The sequence below is a fragment of the Nicotiana tabacum genome, chromosome 3, assembly GCF_000715075.1.
Source record: "Nicotiana tabacum cultivar K326 chromosome 3, ASM71507v2, whole genome shotgun sequence".
In the NCBI taxonomy this organism is placed as follows: domain Eukaryota; kingdom Viridiplantae; phylum Streptophyta; class Magnoliopsida; order Solanales; family Solanaceae; genus Nicotiana; species Nicotiana tabacum.
The window spans coordinates 199,585,308-199,604,330 of NC_134082.1; the positions used below are offsets into that span (position 1 = coordinate 199,585,308).

The 19,023-nt window shown below is 36.3% G+C and overlaps 2 protein-coding genes and 1 non-coding gene across 4 annotated transcripts; 2 read left to right on the forward strand and 1 right to left on the reverse strand.

Moving 5' to 3' along the window:
• Nucleotides 1-960: 960 nt before the first annotated feature.
• LOC107783336 (protein DJ-1 homolog D) lies at nucleotides 961-5,461 on the reverse strand. The gene is made up of 5 exons (XM_016604304.2): nucleotides 5,275-5,461; nucleotides 5,045-5,161; nucleotides 3,939-4,379; nucleotides 1,627-1,989; nucleotides 961-1,291 (listed from the first exon to the last, which is right to left on the reverse strand). The coding sequence occupies exons 1-5, from the start codon at nucleotides 5,329-5,331 to the stop codon at nucleotides 1,103-1,105; spliced, it is 1,167 nt and encodes a 388-aa protein (XP_016459790.1). The 5' UTR covers nucleotides 5,332-5,461; the 3' UTR covers nucleotides 961-1,102.
• Nucleotides 5,462-5,504: 43 nt separating this feature from the next.
• Nucleotides 5,505-5,586, forward strand: TRNAS-AGA (transfer RNA serine (anticodon AGA)). The gene has a single exon. It is a non-coding gene; the product is annotated as a tRNA-Ser (tRNA).
• An 8,544-nt stretch (nucleotides 5,587-14,130) lies between these two features.
• On the forward strand, nucleotides 14,131-18,714 carry LOC107783337 (uncharacterized). 2 transcript variants are annotated; one of them, XM_016604306.2, is made up of 8 exons: nucleotides 14,131-15,380; nucleotides 16,148-16,229; nucleotides 16,988-17,084; nucleotides 17,230-17,293; nucleotides 17,383-17,439; nucleotides 17,554-17,591; nucleotides 17,678-17,759; nucleotides 18,312-18,714. In XM_016604306.2, exons 1-8 carry the CDS (start codon nucleotides 14,289-14,291, stop codon nucleotides 18,399-18,401), a joined length of 1,602 nt encoding a protein of 533 aa, XP_016459792.1. In that variant the 5' UTR covers nucleotides 14,131-14,288; the 3' UTR covers nucleotides 18,402-18,714. The 2 variants fall into 2 exon arrangements, 1 of the variants encoding a protein (XP_016459792.1); XR_012708109.1 differs by lacking the exon at nucleotides 17,230-17,293.
• The last annotated feature ends 309 nt before the right edge of the window (nucleotides 18,715-19,023 follow it).

Genomic DNA, 19,023 nt, shown 5'->3' on the forward strand with positions numbered 1-19,023 from the left:
ACATCATAAATCCTAATATGGCACAGTATAGCAGTCAATTATTTCATCAGCATGACAAAAGCAACTAAATTTTCCTCTTAAGGTCTAGTTGGAAATGAAAAAAGTCCAACCCATTGTTCTTGGTTATAGTGTTTTACTATTTCTTTTTACACTCCAACAGATCAGATAATCAGCCTTGCCCTACCAGGCTATCACCCTAATCTTTTGTCATAGAAGAACGTCTATATATTCCAAATTGTTCCTGCAGTGACTGATAATTTATTACTTTTTTGGCAGTTTGGAATTAATTGTTTAAAATATTTCTGTTTGGTTTAGCAGATAAACCGCCCAATAACCGCCCGATAATCATTAATCCGATATCAATTCATCCGTTGTATTATTGGATGGCTAGTGGATTACTACATTTATAATCCGATAACCGATAAACCGAACTGTTAAGCGTAATTATCCGCCCGATCCGCCCGGTAAACACCCCTACATACAACGCATGGACAAAAACTACTCACAGATCGCTCCTCTGCGCAAGGGTAAATACTAAATATGATTTACATTGCCGAAAATTCTAAAAGAAAGTACAACTTTGAACTTAAAAAATGATATTAAAAGGTAGTCAAGAAACAACCACTGCCATTTTATTAAGGTAGGACAGCAGACCATAGAATATAATTTGCTCGGTCTTGCATTATAAAAATTAAGGACGAATATCCAGACTACACTCAAATGCTTTTAAGTGCAAAGCTGCAGGAAATTTCCAATTCCTTCCTTATTGACCAAGGGCAACCAGTCATGGATGATGTTTAAATAGTTATTACCAGCACTTAAATAATATTAAAGCGCTAACATGTTTTTGGAAAAGTTAAAAAGAATTAAAATAAATCCAGAATCTTTATTCTGAAATCAGAAGTGGATTTAACGTGTCACTTTTATCAATACTAGAAGTTCCTTATCGTGTGCGCTTCAAAGCAAATAACCACAAGTAGTTTTATTGGTTATTTTACAGGTAAACATTAAGGTACATCAGAGAAAAAACACTTCTTGTTCTGTTATTATGATACATCTGAACTCACAAAAGATAACAAACTGAACATCTGAAACAAGTAGCTTAAAACTTTACAAGCACTCCAAGCAATGCCATAAACTGAGAAATAAACTCTGGATGACCTGGCCAAGCTGCTCCTGTCACTAAATGTCCGTCGGTAAAGCAACGATCTATTGGTTCTGGTTCTAACCATGTTCCCCCTCCCAGAACAACATTAAGTTTTACAGCAGGGTATGCAGTACACTTCTTCCCCTGTAGTTGTTCAATGAGACATAGATTAGAGTATGCACACGCACGTGAACAACGCATGATTCCATGTTATTTCATTTCTGAAGTACATGGCAGTTAACATTCCCATTGACATGTTCTAATTACTGCTAATGATTATTGAGATCAATATTCTGCATAACATATTATCCTTGAAGTTATTTGCGGATAGCATGTAAAGTTCCTGAAAATCGGTTGATTGCTTTTCTTCTTTTTCCCATTGTTGACTTTGCTGTCTTTGGTAGAAAAGGGGAATAGCTGAAATATCATGCATGCGTCAAGCTGTTTAACTTCAATTCAAATGATGTTAAGAGAGTTACCTTGAGAACACCAGCAGCAGATAGAATCTGTTGCCCGTGGCAGATTGATGCAACTGGTTTTTTGGACTCCATAAATTCCTTTACCAACTTAACAACAGCATCATCCAGGGCAAGATATTCCGGAGCTCGGCCTCCAGGAATTACAAGTCCATCATAGCTTGAAGCGTCCACACTTTCAAAATTGGCATTTAGGGCAAAATCATGACCTGGCTTCTCACTATAAGTCTGGTCACCTTCAAAATCATGCACAGCTGTGGGGCATTTATCACCAGCTTTCTTTTTGGGGCAAACAGCATCAACATGGCATTCAAGAGCTTGGAGGGACTGAAATGGTACCATCACTTCATAGTCTTCCATGAAATCCTACAACCCCAAGAACATAGACACAAGGAAGTACAAATTAGTCGCTAAATAAAAAATCAAATACAAGTCTAACAGCCTTAGACCAGAATAAAAGGAAACTCCAGATATGAAATTGGCACATATCTGTGATATCTGCCAGCTGAATCAAATGGAAAAAGAAAAGCTCCTATCATGTGGTAGTTTCAAGCATTTCGTGGAACAACCTTTCAGGACATCCAATTCCCAGACCACAGACCAATGAGTTCAATTAGATAAAGAAACAGGGAGCATGAAAACATGGTCAGCAAGGTCCGAAAGAGTGACTCCACGGAGATAAGAAGACAGATATCTAGCAGTACATCTAATTCGATTGAGTAACTAGCTTGGAAGAGGAGAACAGGTAAGAGAAGGGGGTTCATGAACTGAATAATCATTTTTTTCGTAAACAACTGTATATCCTGTTCATGATGGATCTCCCAACTTTTGGAAGATATTTGCGGTAAAAAAACATCAAGGCGCCAAGAGCCCAGCTTTTAGTAGTCTGCCCTGATTGCATGATTCACAGGGGTGGAAGAGTCAACTTTTCTACTTGGAGAACAAATTTACCAAAATGACACAGTTCATGAGCCAAAAATAAAACCCTTCAACAGAATTACAAGAACTTCTACCTATAACCATACCGAACATCGAGGATAAAGTAGCCAGAAATCACATTCAACACTGTACTCTTTAAAGCAGTAAGACGCCCCTGATGCCATGTCCCTTTAAAATAATGACTTGGTAATCTTATACGATAAGCACTACAAATGGTTAAACATTTGTTTACAAAGGTAAAAGGTGCTCTACGATGTCTTAAGAAGAAAACAATACATTAGGATATGGCAGAAGGAAGAGCTTAACCTAAGATATGTGCGAAGAAAGTTGCTACAAGCTCTCTGGGTGAATATTTTAATTGCAATACTGTGTGTTTTTACAACTAAGAGACGCATGAATTCCTATTATGGATGGTTTATAGTGCTCCGAGAGAACAGAGAGTAAGGAAGGAGAGCCATTTGCCTCTACCTTTGGCAGCCTTCATCTCAATCATAGGTTAATGTGGACCCACAGGGGACGTAAAATAGAACAGTTTTCCTATGGAATTTGATGCGTCGCTTCTGCATATGGGAAGAATTTAGCTAACATTTTTTGCCCCTACTGGTATTTGAACCTAGTCTCACATGGTACATTCCAACTTCAGTGATGACACCCATAGGTGCACCTACTTATCCTCATTCTCACAATTCCTAAATTTTGACTACACCATAATCGTAGAACATTCTACTTTTTGAATTACTCTGACAACTACATGCACCTCTTACAGGCGTAAATCATGAAAAAAATCTTATTCGATCTCTCAGAATCTATGGCAGTCTAAATCTCATCTTCTTCAACAAATCCTCCATGGGACATAGGACATAGGACATAGGAGCACACACTACCAGAACTAAGTAACAGCTTGACAAATAATCAATCCATATAATCAAACTTAAGATGACAGATTGAACTGGAGGCTCTTTCTTATCTACGCAGACATGACATTTCAAACAACACCAGGTGATTATCTGATGCCTTACCAGCATGCGGCAAGCATAAATATGACACAACCAAATCGAATTAAAATAAAGAGAGAATCTTGCTATGGCACACATTGGAAGTTTCATAGAGAGAAAGATTTCTGTCACCTATATACCAACAGAACCAGCTATATTTAGGAGGATTACATATGTATCTGTTCTTCTTTTTGAGAATGACGATCACATATGTTTGTTCTTCTACAACAATTGGGACGAGACGTGGTGTTAAAGCTCTTAAGTTATACCACAATCTTTACAACCATTTCATATACTACCATTTACCAGTAAAATGCAATTCGAAACTAAGCATATCAAATTCTCTCGGCTAAAACAAGATGTTACATGATTATAACTTACCCCACATAGAAATAGGATTCTTTTACCAGAACCAACTATGCTGCCACCAAGTGCCTTGACAAAGAGTCGGATGAATTCAGGATGACCTTCATAAGTAGGTCCAGTGATAAGATTACCGTCGACGGTACATGAGGCCATCGTCTCTGGTTCTTCCCAATGGGCACCAGCAGCAAGAAGTACCGGTTTCACAGCAGGAAAAGCTGTGCACTTTCGACCTCTGACCACATCTGCAGCAGCCAGGATCAATTGTCCATGACAGATAGAGGCAATTGGCTTTTTAGAGTTGGCGAAACTTTTCACCAAGTCCAACACGGATTCATTCATGGCCAGATATTCTGGAGCACGTCCTCCTGGTATAACCAAGCCATCATACTTTGTAGCCTCTATTTCATCAAAGGTTGCGTTAAGAGCAAAGTTGTGTCCCCGGGACTCTGAATATGTCTGAAACAATTCTAAAATTAAATAAAACTTTACGGCCACAAATCTTTTAATACAATCACAATTTCATATTCTATAATAAAACAAATGATGCGTGCTAATGCATAAACACATGTGCACAAGTGGGTTTAGACATATAATTTGGTTAAGGAATTGCTAGAAATTGTATAAAAACTACTAGTCCAATTGACCCGGGCTTATATCCAGCCAACTTGTTAGCAACATAAAGTAGGTCCATAGAGAGATCACTCTCCTCTTGCCCTCGGCTGTAAATTATCCTGAGTTTAGGCATACTTAGAGGCACGTCATCAATTGCTTAAAGCTGAAAAAAGGTACTTAAATACCCCAGTATCATAAGCTATATGCCCGTGGGCAATGAAAGCTCCTCTATTTCCTTAAATTCAAACGTCATAATTCATAAAGCAAGACCCTTTTCATTTGGATTGATAGGTATAAACTAATTTAACAGAAAACACAGAGTAAAGCTCAGAACAATGAGAGAACGCAGACACATTTCAGTCTTTAACCACAATCCAATAGCAGTCAATTAGGCACACACAGAAGGATAAGTTCTAATAAGCAACTAAGAGTCCACCCGAAAGTTACCAAATAGACCTACTAGGAAAAAAAAACTATGCAGTAATAGAAAGATAGAGAAAAGGAAGGACCTGGTGACCAGAAAGCTGATGGACAGCAGTACGGCAAACGTCACCGGCTTTCTTTCCAGGACAAACTGCATCAACGGTTACTCCATAGGCTAGCAGAGCTTGAAATGGTACCATCACCTGACCCAATAACAATGAACAGGAAAACCAGTGACACGTTAATCATTCTAAACATATTGTTCTTCGCACAGACTAGGAATCAAGAACTATGAACAAAAAGAAGAAGCAAAAACCTCGTAGTCTTCAACGTAATCTCCACATAGTAAGAGAACCCTTTTCTGATTCGCCATTTTCAATCGGATTAGAGTTGAGGTCTGAGCTGTGTGTGTGTGTGCGAGAATGAAGAAGGTGACAAAAATGTTTCTCTCAGATAGATGGACAGATGTAGAAGGTTCAGCATAATACTAGAAGGATAGAATTTCTTCTGTGATGATGTGGAAACAAGAAATTATAACAACAAAAGGTGGACGTGCCGGAGTGGTTATCGGGCATGACTAGAAATCATGTGGGCTCTGCCCGCGCAGGTTCGAATCCTGCCGTCCACGTCTTTTTCTCATTTTGTTTCTGATGACTGCTAATTCGCTGCTTCTAAAACGGGCCAAATAGCATATAGCTGTATCACCTCTTAATGCTAGAGCAATGAAGTTAGCTATATTTTCAAAATGATTTATCACAAATTAGGCCTCATTTATTTGTCCTTAATGAAAGTCTGAATTAATTGTGTTTATTTTTAAAGTCTGAATCTTAACCATTTAGATCTTAATCATTAAGTGTATTTGTTTTTTTAAAATTCATAACCACTTAGACCTTATTTGTTTGCACTTAATGGAGATCTGAATCTTAATCATTCATATCTCAGACATTCAGTGCATTTATTTTTAAAGTCTGAATCTTAATATTTCAGATCTTAATCATTAAGTGTGTTTGTTTTTTTAATTTCACAATCACTTGTTGGGTCTGAATAGGTCTGTATGATTAAGATCTATTAAGAGACTTAATTTCATTAAGATGCTATCACATATTCATTATTAACTGCTGCATCCGCCTACCATTATCAACTACCACCATGCCACCACCACTACAACCACGTCACCATCATCCTTAATCATAGCCGCCACCATTATCGACCATCACCACCCACTATCCCCACCACTCTGACCATCGTATATCATTATCACCCACAATCAACACTCATCCACCTCAACTACCACAACTGACCACCTCATTACCATCAACAACCACATTAGGTACTGTCCATCATTATAACCTACCACAACTCACCTACCACCTTCCTCAGTCACAACTACTACCACCACTCGCTATTATTAACTATCACCACCTACCACCACTATCCTCAATCATAATCGCCACCACTACCAATCACTACTAGCTACTAGCATGAACCGCCATCATCAACCAAAATTAATGCTGTATTTTGTCCCGGGCCCGAGCCTTAGTGGGCCTAACGGGCCGGGCCTCGCGGTCCCGGGCTTCGTGGTCCCGGGCTCTGGCGGTCCCGGGCCTGGCGGTCCCGGTCTTCGTGGGCCTAATGGGTGGAACCGGCCCGTGACGGGCCTAAGCCCACATGGTCCTGTGCTTAACGGGCCGGGCTCGTGGGCTTCGCGGGCCTAGCGGGCTTTTTTTTTTTTTTTTTTAAGACAATTTCTTGTAGTATCATGGCTATATTAATATGTAGTATATATGTATATCTAATTATTAAAGTGCTTGACGAAAAAGAAAATAACAAAACAATAGTAAAACACTAAATTGTCATGCATAAATATCACTTCTTGAAGTATATTATATTGTATCTTATGTATATATATTCTCTTATATATTTTCTTTTAGTATATGTATTGTATCTTATGTATATATATTCGCATAATAATATATTTTCTTGTAGTATATATATTGTATATTATGTATATATTGTAGCATAATATATTTTCTTGTAGTATATTATATTGTATCTTATGTATATATATTCTCTTATATATTTTCTTGTAGTATATATATTGTATCTTATGTATATATATTCGCATAATATATTTTCTTGTAGTATATATATTGTATCTTATGTATATATTGTAGCATAATATATTTTCTTGTAGTATATTATATTGTATCTTATGTATATATATTCTCTTATATATTTTCTTGTAGTATATATATTGTATCTTATGTATATATTGTAGCTTATAAATATATTTTCTTGTAGTATATATATTGTATATTATGTATATATTGTAGCATAATATATTTGCTTGTAGTATATTATATTGTATCTTATGTATATATATTCTCTTATATATTTGCTTGTAGTATATTATATTGTATCTTATGTATATATATTCTCTTATATATTTTCTTGTAGTATATATATTGTATCTTATGTATATATTGTAGCTTATAAATATATTTTCTTGTAGTATATATATTGTATATTATGTATATATTGTAGCATAATATATTTTCTTGTAGTATATTATATTGTATCTTATGTATATATATTCTCTTATATATTTTCTTGTAGTATATATATTGTATATTATGTATATATTGTAGCATAATATATTTTCTTGTAGTATATTATATTGTATCTTATGTATATATATTCTCTTATATATTTTCTTGTAGTATATATATTGTATCTTATGTATATATTGTATCTTATAAATATATTTTCTTGTAGTATATATATTGTATATTATGTATATATTGTAGCATATAAATAATTCTAAGTATAGACAAAGAAATATTGCGAAAAGAAGCTCATGGGTAGAAGCAATAAATTTTATTACCAAAAATGACATATCTTTCTTAGTCATCCTTCCCCCAATGGAATGAGCACAACAAGGTACTAATACCACCATTAGAAGGAAAAAAACTAAGGAAGATGTGCCAAAATACAAGTTACATATTATTCTATGTATTATCTCTAACAAATCTCATAAATCCTTCAAGGTTCGGAGGAGTTTGCGTTGGTGGTGGTGGAAAAGAAGCTTGTTCATCACCACTTCCGGGCGAAGCCGAATCCTCCGTAAGTTCCGCTATCATTTCTTCATAAGCTTCATCTATCGCCGGTTGTGCTTCTGCAATTCCAAAGTTTCTTCTTTCCGAGCGGATCCAATCTCTAAACAATACTGATTTTTCCAAGCTATCCCTCATAGACGCTCTATGATCACCTATTTGCAGCCTTGCTTGACTGAAAGCGCTCTCTGATGCAACAGTTGAAGCTTGAATTGATAAAATATCCCGAGCCATCCTTGCAAGAACAGGAAAATGTTTTTCCCTTGCCTTCCACCATTCCAAAAGATCAAAAGAGCCGTCTGGATTCTCCTTTTCAAGTCCCTGAGACAAATAAACTTGAAGCTCATTTAGATGTGAAGTTTCATCATAATTTTCACCTTGAGACCCCCTGAACTCCGTCCAAGATTTAAGAGCTTTTAAGCCCGCAACTCTTTTAGAGGATTGTGAGCTAGACGAAGTAGGGGTTGGAATAGTTGGCCTAGCATGCTCTAAGGCAAGTTGATAAGCATTATAAACTGTTTGAGCGTTAATCTTAATTGAAGCTTTTGCATCTGCAAGTGTCGCAATTTCCTCATTTGAAAGATCTAAAGCCTTATAAATATTTGAATACCAAAAATGAGGACCTCCCAATTTCATTGTAGGATTTAGCATTGCAGCAAGACCATAAATAGGAGGGATAGGAAAAAAATATTTTTTAAACTTTTGTTTCATTTCATTTATAGCAAGTTCATAAATATCCCCACCCTCACTAAATTCAACAAACAAATCAGATAGTGCTGCAATATAAACTAAACAGTTTGAAATAGTAGGATAATATTGCCCAGAAAATGCATTTGTTGCAATTTGAAAATGTTCTAAAAAATCTAAAAGAATTTTAACATTAGTCCAATCTTGAGTGGTAAGCATTTCATCATCATCTTCACCACCTACCCGAGAATTAAACGTTGCATTAATTGGGTTTCTATATTCATATGCTACTACTAAACTTTCGTACATACAATTCCATCTAGTCGGGCAAGGTTTAGGAACCTTTCTTTCTCTAAGGCCATATTCATCACATTTTTTAAAATACTCTCTAAGTCTACTTCTACGGTTTGAATAAAAAAGCCAATTAAGAGTCATTCTAACCTTTTCAATTTCTATGTTTAATATTCGCATATCATCACCGACAATTAAATGATAAATATGACAAATACATCTAACATGGAAAATATTAGTAAATGCAGGATTTAGTGTTGTTGTAAGCATGCCTATAGCACTGGTGTTACTAGAAGCATTATCCATTGAAATTGCCATTATTTTATCGCTAAAGCAAAAATATCTACAAATATCTGCAACAGTGTTAGCTATAAATTTACCTGTGTGACGCGAATTAATTATTCTATATGCAATTATGCGTTTTTGCATTATCCATTCTTCATCTATCCAATGACTTGTAACAGTTAGGTAATCACAATCATTACCACTTCTACCAATATCAGTAGTAATAGAAATCCGATTAGGTATATGAGTAAATAAATAACGCAAATATTGTTCATATTCATGTTTGAATTTATAAATATCACTCTTAACTGTTGCGCGAGGCCAACCTTTATAAGTAGGATTAAACACTCTTCTAATATAATGAACCCAATTAGGATTAGAAGCAAAAGTATAAGGTAAGCACATAACAGTAATCATCTTTGCTAATTCTTCACGATCTCTATTTGGATCGTAATATAAAATACCTCCAGTGACAGTGTTAATTCCTGGTTGAACTAGATTTGAACCTGTACTAGGGTTAATCGCAGAATCTACACTTGTCCCCTCTAGATGCGCTTTCATTTGAAAAAATCTAGCCTTATCTCTAGGGTGTGTTTTTATGTGCCTAGTCAAACTACCTGTGCCGCTACGGTCTCCTACATATTTATGCGACATTAATTTCCCACAAGTTTTACACTTAGCCTTATTTTTTTCTCTTACTTGAGTAAAAAATTCCAAACTAAGAGTTTCTAAGCGTTTAGCAGGTTCTCTATTAAAAGTAGGAGTTTCTACAGGTGGGTCGACCGGTGCATCACTTGGGTTATTAAGAGGACTAGTAGGTGTATCATCTAAATCCGGTGCTTGAGTTTCATCATCATCCTCATTTTCCTCATTATTTTCTAAGATGGTTTCATTAGGATAAAGAGCATTCATAATTTCATCATCTAATCTATCACCTGGTGCAACATTATGATAAAATTCACTATCGGTAAATTGAAAACAAGGGTGATCACTATCAAGAATTACGGAATGAGGAGGACGTCTAGGTTGGCGACTACTTTCAACTTGCTTATCTTTTCTAGGTCGGGGAGCCGGGGGAAGGGTAGTTGGTTGGCCACTACTTTCACCGGTTTTATCTTTTCCTTTACCAAACATTTTTTTCAAAGTAAATGCCATATTAATTATAATTATGCAAACTAAACCACACAAAAATATATTCTAAAAACGTAAGAGTTGAAACGAGTTTACCGGATTGCCGAACAACTTCTTGAAAATTGAAAATCGTTGAACACTTGAAAACTTCAATTCAACAACTTCACAATTTTTCACGAAATTTCAACAATAAATTAAGTAATTGTAGTAGAGAGATTGAGAGAGATTGAGAGATATTGAGAGATATTGATGAATTGGTGAATAAAAATGAAAGAATGAGGGGGTATTTATAGTTGAGAAATGGGAAAAAGTGTAATTATATAAAGTTTGGGGTTAAAATAAAGTTTGGGGGCCAAATGGCCATTTTTTTAACTTAAAAAACGGTCATATTTTCAGCCCAAACGGCTAGATTTTAAATATGGCCGTTTGATTTTTTTTTTTTTTTTTTTTTTTTTTTTAAAATAGCCGTTGGGCCCGCCAGGCCCGCCAGGACCGGCCCAGGCCCGCCTGCCGGTCCCGGGCCAAACGGTCCCGGGCTCGTGGGCTCAACCATGGAGACCAGCCCGTGACGGGCTCAGAGGCCCACCAAGACCGGCCCACCCAGGACCGGCCCACCAGGCCCACCAGGCCCGTTAGGACCGCGGGCCCGGTCCGGTCCGGTTCAGGCCCGGCCCACCGAGCAGCATTAACCAAAACTACCACCAACCACCGCCTTTAGTCGGCATTCACCTGGTAGCCATCTCCACCAACAACTATCGTATTTTAAAAAACTATATATTTTATTTATAGAATATTGGATTAGTTAGTATTTCATTTGAATTTTATGTTTATTAATTTTCAAATAAAGATAATTTTATATATTCAGATGTTAAAAATCAAACAATCTTAATTATTTCTATTTTGATTTTAATACACATCTTAATATATTCAGATGTGTATTCAGATTCAAATGTCTTAATCTTAATACACATCTTGATATTCAGATGTATATTCAGATTCAGAGGTCTTAATCATAAAAAAAACAAATGAGGCCTTAATGTGTCTGAATAGGTCCGTATGATTAAGATCTATAACAAAAACTTAATTGCATCAATATGTTATCATCCACATTCATTACTAATTGCCGCTACCGCCTACCATTATCATCTACTACCACCATCACCACCACCATACTCAATCATAGTCGCCACTACTACTATCACCCACTATCCGCACCAACATCATCCTCAACCATAACCACATACTCACCCACCTCAACTACCACAACCAACCATCTCATCACCATCAATAACCATAGTCGAGATTGTCCACCATTATAAAATACTACCACCCGCCATCACCTTTCTCAATCACAACCACCACCACCACCACTCACAATTATTAACTATCACCATCAACCACCACCATCATTATCACTACCAATTACCACTAGCTACTACCTAGAATCACCACCATTAGATTAATTAGTATTTTATTTAAATTTTGTGTTTATTTTAATTTTTAAATAAAGATAACTTTATATATTCATATGCTAAAAAAACAAACAGTCTTAATCATTTGATATTCAGATCTTAATACACATCTTAATATTCAGATGTGTATTTAGATTCAAATATCTTAATCTTAATACAGATTTTCATATTCAGATATATTTTCAAATTTATACATCTTAATATATATATATATATATATATATATATATATATATATATATATATATATATATATATATATATATATATATATATATATATATATATATATATATTAGTCTCTTCACCAATTTATTCTGAAGGGGCTATGGCAGTGTTTCCAATTGTCATGGAACCTTCAGATTCCTCACTCATATTTCCCTCTTTTTCCTCACTCTCGTCATCACCTCCTTCACTCTTACTTACCTTTTTTTTATCCTCAAAATTTTTAGAGAAATCTAACCTGTCACAATCTTAGTCTTTTATATCAACTTTCGACCAATTATACCTTGTACATATAAGTGGAGCTCTAATTTTCTATTAATCATGTAAAAGTAAGAATAAAACACTTCGGTATCATTTGGTTCAGTTCAGTATCTCATGGGATTATAATTTTGTATAGCTAATACTACAATTTTGGTATAAATTTTATACCAATATTTGCTAATACCCACAATTAACTACTAAGAAATAACTATAATCTCAAATTTTGTATCAAAATTAATATTTTTATCTCTGTGACCAGACCACCCATCGCATGGGTAAAAAACATCGTGTTACATGTTGACTAGGTCAACACGAATGAAGCTCTCGGAGGCTGTCACGTGTCGTCGATAAGATACAATGTCCCAACTTCAAAGGGTCGACGTCACGAAAAGATAACATGCCGCCGAGAAGGTCGAAGTGACTCGATAGAAGGTGATGACGAGCACTCCTCTTCGGAGAGTAGTAACGGCTAGTTATAGGATTACTATTCCCTAGAGAATATTCTAGTGAATATTCCTCCCACTTGTATTATCTAGTGTTTTGCGGTCCATGTACCTATAGAAGGGGATTTGACACTTTTTGTAAGGAACAATACTTTTAACATTCTTTGAAGATTCTCTCTTTATCATATACATACAAAGTTTACCTTTTTATATCTTTATCTATCTTTTCTTCCTTGATCCAAGAAAGATCAGAATATTTAAATGCTATCATTATCCATTATAGTGAGAAGGACTAGTTGAAAATCTCACATTTGTCAGGTGGCTAACAACAACAAGAACGACCCAGTAAAATCTCACGAGTGGGGTCTGGGGAGGGTAGTGTATACGCAGACCTTATCTCTACCTCGAGGGTGTAGAGAGGTTGTATCCTATAGACCCTCTATCTTTTGTTGTATTGCTTCTTTTCATATTCTTTAGTCATTTATTACTCCATAATTGTTCCAACACAGTGCATCTAACGACATACGAGCTATATTCTCTACGAGTATACTAGATCTATCATTTGGATATTAAGATTGACTTAGAATAACCCTTTCACAATAAATCTAATTGTATAACAACCTAGATCTAAATTTTGAGACGTTCACCCCTAACACACTATTTTGTTGAGCTCATCTTTTTTTGTCATGCATCGAAATTTCAAAGTTTAACTATTAGGGGTCATTTGGTAGGATGCATTAGAGAAAATAATGCATGCGTTAACTTTTGGTGTTACTAATTCCTTGTTTGGTATACTTTTCTAACCTATGCATTACAAATGTAAGTATTAATTATACAATCTATTTGGTATTATCCTATGTATAATTAATACATAGAAAACCATGGTATTAGCAGCATCAAGGTTATTAATGCATGCATTAGCATAGTTAAAGACAAAATTGTCTTTAAAATCCCTTAAAGCTAAAGAATATGGAGGCCATTTTTATAAATAACTAATTTTCTTAAAAATTATGCAATATATTTTAATTTTTAATACACCACACCAAATAGCAGATAAGAAATAATTTATGCATAACTAATGTTTACATCACTGACTCATATATTACTAATCCATACACCTTATTGTGCACTATTGTTATACGCCCCACCAAACTTGTAATTAAGAGAGGACGAATCCGTATCATCTAACTACAATCTTTGGTGATTATGACTCAAATCAAGTCCAAGCCATTATAACTAAATGAATGGATTTGGGCAAGAGAGCTTTTAGAGGTGTAGGTATCAAATAGAAAAAAGAAGGGATGCAAAGTGCTAAAACTGAATTAGACGAGGGGGAAAAGCCAAATATGGTTTGTGTGTGAGAAGTTCGGAGAAGCTCTTCTGCTACTGGGAACTGGGTAGCCAAGAGTTTTGCCAGAAGCCATGGAAGCAGCAAAACGCAAGCGAAACTCTGCCGAATACGAAGATGATGAATACGAAACCTTCAGACTGCCGCCGCCATCCTCCGCCGCCACAAACGGCGGCATCGACCTATCACTACTCGAAGCCCTAGAAAAATCTCAACAAAACCCCGTGGAAGCTCTCGATCTCAAGACAGTGAAAAAATTTGTCCTTTCATTCGAACGCCGTCTTAAGGAAAACATTGCTGCCCGTCTCAAGTACCCGGATCAACCCGAGAAGTTCGCGGATTCCGAAGTCGAGCTCCACGAAGAAATCGAAAAGCTTAAAATCGTCGCTGGAGGCCCAGAGTTTTACCCGGAGCTTGTAAGTCTCGGCACCGTTGCTTCAGTCACCAGCCTCCTCAATCACGAAAACACGGATATCGCTATTGACGTTGTCGGCTTATTACAAGACCTAACTGACGAGGATGTTCTCGAGGACAACGACGAGCCGGCGCAAGTGTTAGTTGATGCATTGGTGGAGAACAATGCGTTAGAATTACTCGTTCAGCTTCTAGGAAAATTGTCCGATTCCGATCCCGACGAGTCCGCCGCCATTTACAGTATACTCGCGACTATTGAGAATTTCATTGAAGTGAAAACCTCGGTGGCTGAGCTAGTATGCGAAAGGACGAAGTTAATGAAGTGGTTATTGACAAGGATAAAAGTTAGAGAATTTGATGGAAACAAGCAGTATGCATCGGAGATTTTGGCGATTCTGTTGCAGAGCAGCGCGGGGAATCAGAAGAGATTAGGGCAATTGAACGGTGTGGATGCATTGTTACAAGCTGTGGCAATGTATAAATCAAAGGACCCTAAGTCGCCAGATGAGGAGGAGATGGTGGAGAACTTGTTTGACGCGTTGTGCTGTTTGTTAATGCCGTTGGAGAATAAGGAGAGGTTTGTGAAATCTGAAGGAGTAGAATTGATGATCATTATAATGAATCAGAAGAAAATGTGTTATGGGTCGGCTATAAGGGCTTTAGATTTTGCTATGACTAATTATCCTCCAGCATGTGAGAGGTTTGTGGATGTAATGGGGTTAAAGACTGCTTTTCCAGCTTTCATGGGTAAGGCAAGTCAAGTTCCCTTTTTCTCCAAATTTCATTAGATTTGACATCGTACTAATTTTACGGAGCAGAATGGTATAAGAGGATTCGTATGGTCAACCACAATTGAAATAGGGCTGAGACATAGTTGATTGACTGACTAATATGTTCATTGGCTTAGCTGAACGGTTATGGAGGATTCATAGAGTAGCCCGCAGCTGGTTTAGGATTGAGACATGGTTGCATTTTGATTGATTGGCTAATTTTTTAATTTTCTGATAAAAATGGATATAAAGGATTCATAGTGGATCCCAATCAGTTTGGGACTGAGATATAGTTGGTTGATTGATTAATTTGTTAATTTTCTTAAAGATTGTCTCGTAAAGAACTCTTGTGGTACGATTGAAGATGTTGATGAATGGAGTAGAATATTATTTGTTCTGCTTTATGGATATGGGTTAAAGCAATTCCATGACTAGTTAAGGATATCTTGTTGTTTGTGGTCTTCCACTTATCAAGTTGTTACTAAGCTAATTTCTTTATAAAGATTGTGACCAAGCTTTGGTATTTGTTGCATAACTTTAATTTGATATCATTTTTATTGTAAAATCAGCAGTTTAACTCATGAGATATAGTAAATAAAAACTAACAGAAAAAAGTATCTCAAGTTCTCCTCAAATGGAAGAGTTTCTATTGCTTTATCTCAATGAGCTGTTAGGATGATGTGGTGTTGTTTACCTTGTTCTATCACTGACTCATATGACTTATTATGCTTAAATGTTTTGACTGTCAGATACCTCTGAGCAAAAAGAACAAGAAACGCTACAAAGAAGAACTGGAAGAGCGTCTTGTATCATTAGTTGCTTCCTTATTTGGTAAGAAGGCTAGTTAACTCTGAGAAAGAGAAATATTTTTCTGTTGTTGATATACTGGAAAGTTTGTATGCCTGCAATTGTGGTAAAAGAAGATCATAGGGTTTGATGTATGTTTTATAACTGGTCTAACCAACCAACCCCCTTGCCCCCCTCCCCCCCCCCCCCAAAAAAAAATAAAAAAATAAAAAAAGAAGTAACAATCCAGAGTCGGCCTTTGTGTTTAATGCTACAGTTAAAAGTTTTTGCATATTCATACATACCTAAATGCATATTCTTTTTCTTCACTTTTGTAACTGCATCACAGCATATTCTTTTTGCTGGATACTCTTATAAAACCTTATTACATCTAAAAAAATACATATCTAAACGGATATTTACTTTCTTCTAGATGATTCAAGAATAAAAGGCGGAATAGGCGAGAGAGGACGTCAACTTTTTGTGTTTTTCTCTTTATATGGAGAGAAAAAAAGAAGAAATAATTGAAAAGACTGGCAGGAAAGGGTAGGGGGATGGAACATTAGTTTAAGTGATGCATCTCTAACCTGTATGGAATGGAGGTACCATCATCTCTTGTTTTCTCTTTCATAAGAATTAGCGTCTCTGCTGGGTCTTCTTAGGGGGCGGGGAGAAAAAGAGAAAACGTTACCTTATATTTGGTTGTGACTGCATTTTCTTTATAAGAATAAGTTTAATAATAAGGAGGAATCTCCCGTATACCTTGGATATGACTGCATTAATTTCAGTTTTTTCTGTTACAGGAGGAATCTTGAGAGGTTCTAGAAGGGATAGATTGTTAAGTAAGTTTGTGGAGAACGAGTGCGAAAAAATTGACAGGCTTATGGAACTCTACATGAGGTGATTGTTCATGCAACATATATATCTAGTACCCTGCTCTATTTCCTTCTGCTGTGCGAGAAACAGTGGTTCTCTTGAGGCTGATAGTTCTATTTCATTACTTTGTGCTGGTTTTCAATTCTTTTCGTCGTTGGAACTTTTGCAGATATTCCAATAGAGTGAAACTTGAGGCTGAACGGTTTGACCAGCTAGAACTTGATGATTTTGAGGTCCGTTTACTTCTTAGTCTTTGCTCATCATTATGTCTTTCTCTAAAGCATTTTATTTTATATTGCCATTATATTAATCATGTTTGTAGATGGATGAAGATGAGAAGTACAATAGGAAGTTAGGAGCTGGACTTTACACTCTTCAGGTCAAAAATTTTGTGGCATCTTTATTTTTGTACCTATCATCTCTTCTACGGCACATTACCACCTCAGATCTTTGGCATTCTTATCGTCCTTCCTTTTTCTCCCTGATCCTGCAGTTGATAGCTGTTATCCTGGGTCATCTTTGGACCTCTGAGTAAGTTTTGGCACCTGACATACTTTTCCCTTCTGATGTTGGGATATATCTAAGATCCTCCTGCTTGATTGTTCTTTTTAATGCAGGCATCCTCGTATCAGAGCAAGGATTGAACTTTTGCTAAAGCAACAAAAGCTGACTAAGCAAGACGTAAAAGATATACTTCAGGTTTTTGCTCATGGCGTCCTTTTTTCCTGTGTCATTCCCTCCTTTTCATTTGCTTATGTTTGCTTTAAGGTAGTTATATTATACCTTGTTCCTGGATTCTTCTGCTTATCCAAAAAAACAAAGTGAAAATTCTTGGATACTTCTGGAGACAAGGTTAACTCGCGAGAGCTATACCTTAGGACTTATAGCCCATTAGTGCAAACTCCAATTTTAATACCAGGTTATTCGGAGCGCATTGGTATTTCGATCTCTCACGCTGGATTTTGTTCAACAAGTGACCATTGTTTCTTTCATGCTTGGATTATTGGACTACAACTTTGGTGTTGTGGTGTGAACTTGTGAAGATAGATCTGGAAGGAAGAACTCCTTAATGACTTCCCTTGTCCATCTTCATGAATAATCTCTCCTTAATGAAATTCATACAGATTTTTATGTGAAGCTGTTTTCCTTCCTATATGTAGTTCACTTTTTCATCGTCAGGCCTAGTCTTTCCCTTATTCTGAAGATACTCTAAAGTCTGATCTGATATTGAAGTTTATACTTGCGATGTAGGAATATCATGACAACATAGGAGATCTGGAAGGGCCAGAAGAGAAGGAAAGGGCACAATCCAAGATTCAAAGGTTCATCTTGGCCTTTTGACCCATGATATGGTTCAACAGTCAGAGCACAAGTTTTATCCTTAGAATGCTGTGTTGACTCTGGCTATTTGAAATGCGCATTGAGATTTTATATGCTCAGTTGTCTACAGTTGGCCACATCACTGTATTCGTTCATGTAATGTGTAAGAGCTCAGAGCTGTCATCAGTTATTGAGGGTTAACATTTTTGGCTTAATTTGTTCGTATTGAATGGAAGTGTAATTTGCAATACTTCAATTAGTCGTTTTACCTACTGTAAGTGTAGTGCTTTGTGGAGCTTGTTAGTAGTTGTTGAGAGCTTTCACCATCCCAAAATTGTTACTTCCATGTTCCAAGTGCCGATGGATAAGCTATTTGCTTAACAATCAAAAAGCAGCTTCTCTTTAGAAAATGCCGTCAGATTTTCAGAAACTGTATTTTGGACGAGGTGAATGAGCTTTTGCGAAGTGGTGAATAGATATTACAGTGCTCATTAACGTCATGAAGTTTTCTTGCTAATTTAACTAACTCGTACATCAAACATGCGAACCGCTAATATTTCAATTGAAAAAAGCCTACGCGAATGAAGCTTAGTGCGAGTTGGTCTTTATTTCGTTTTTTGAATAAGATGCATGACTTAGGTGC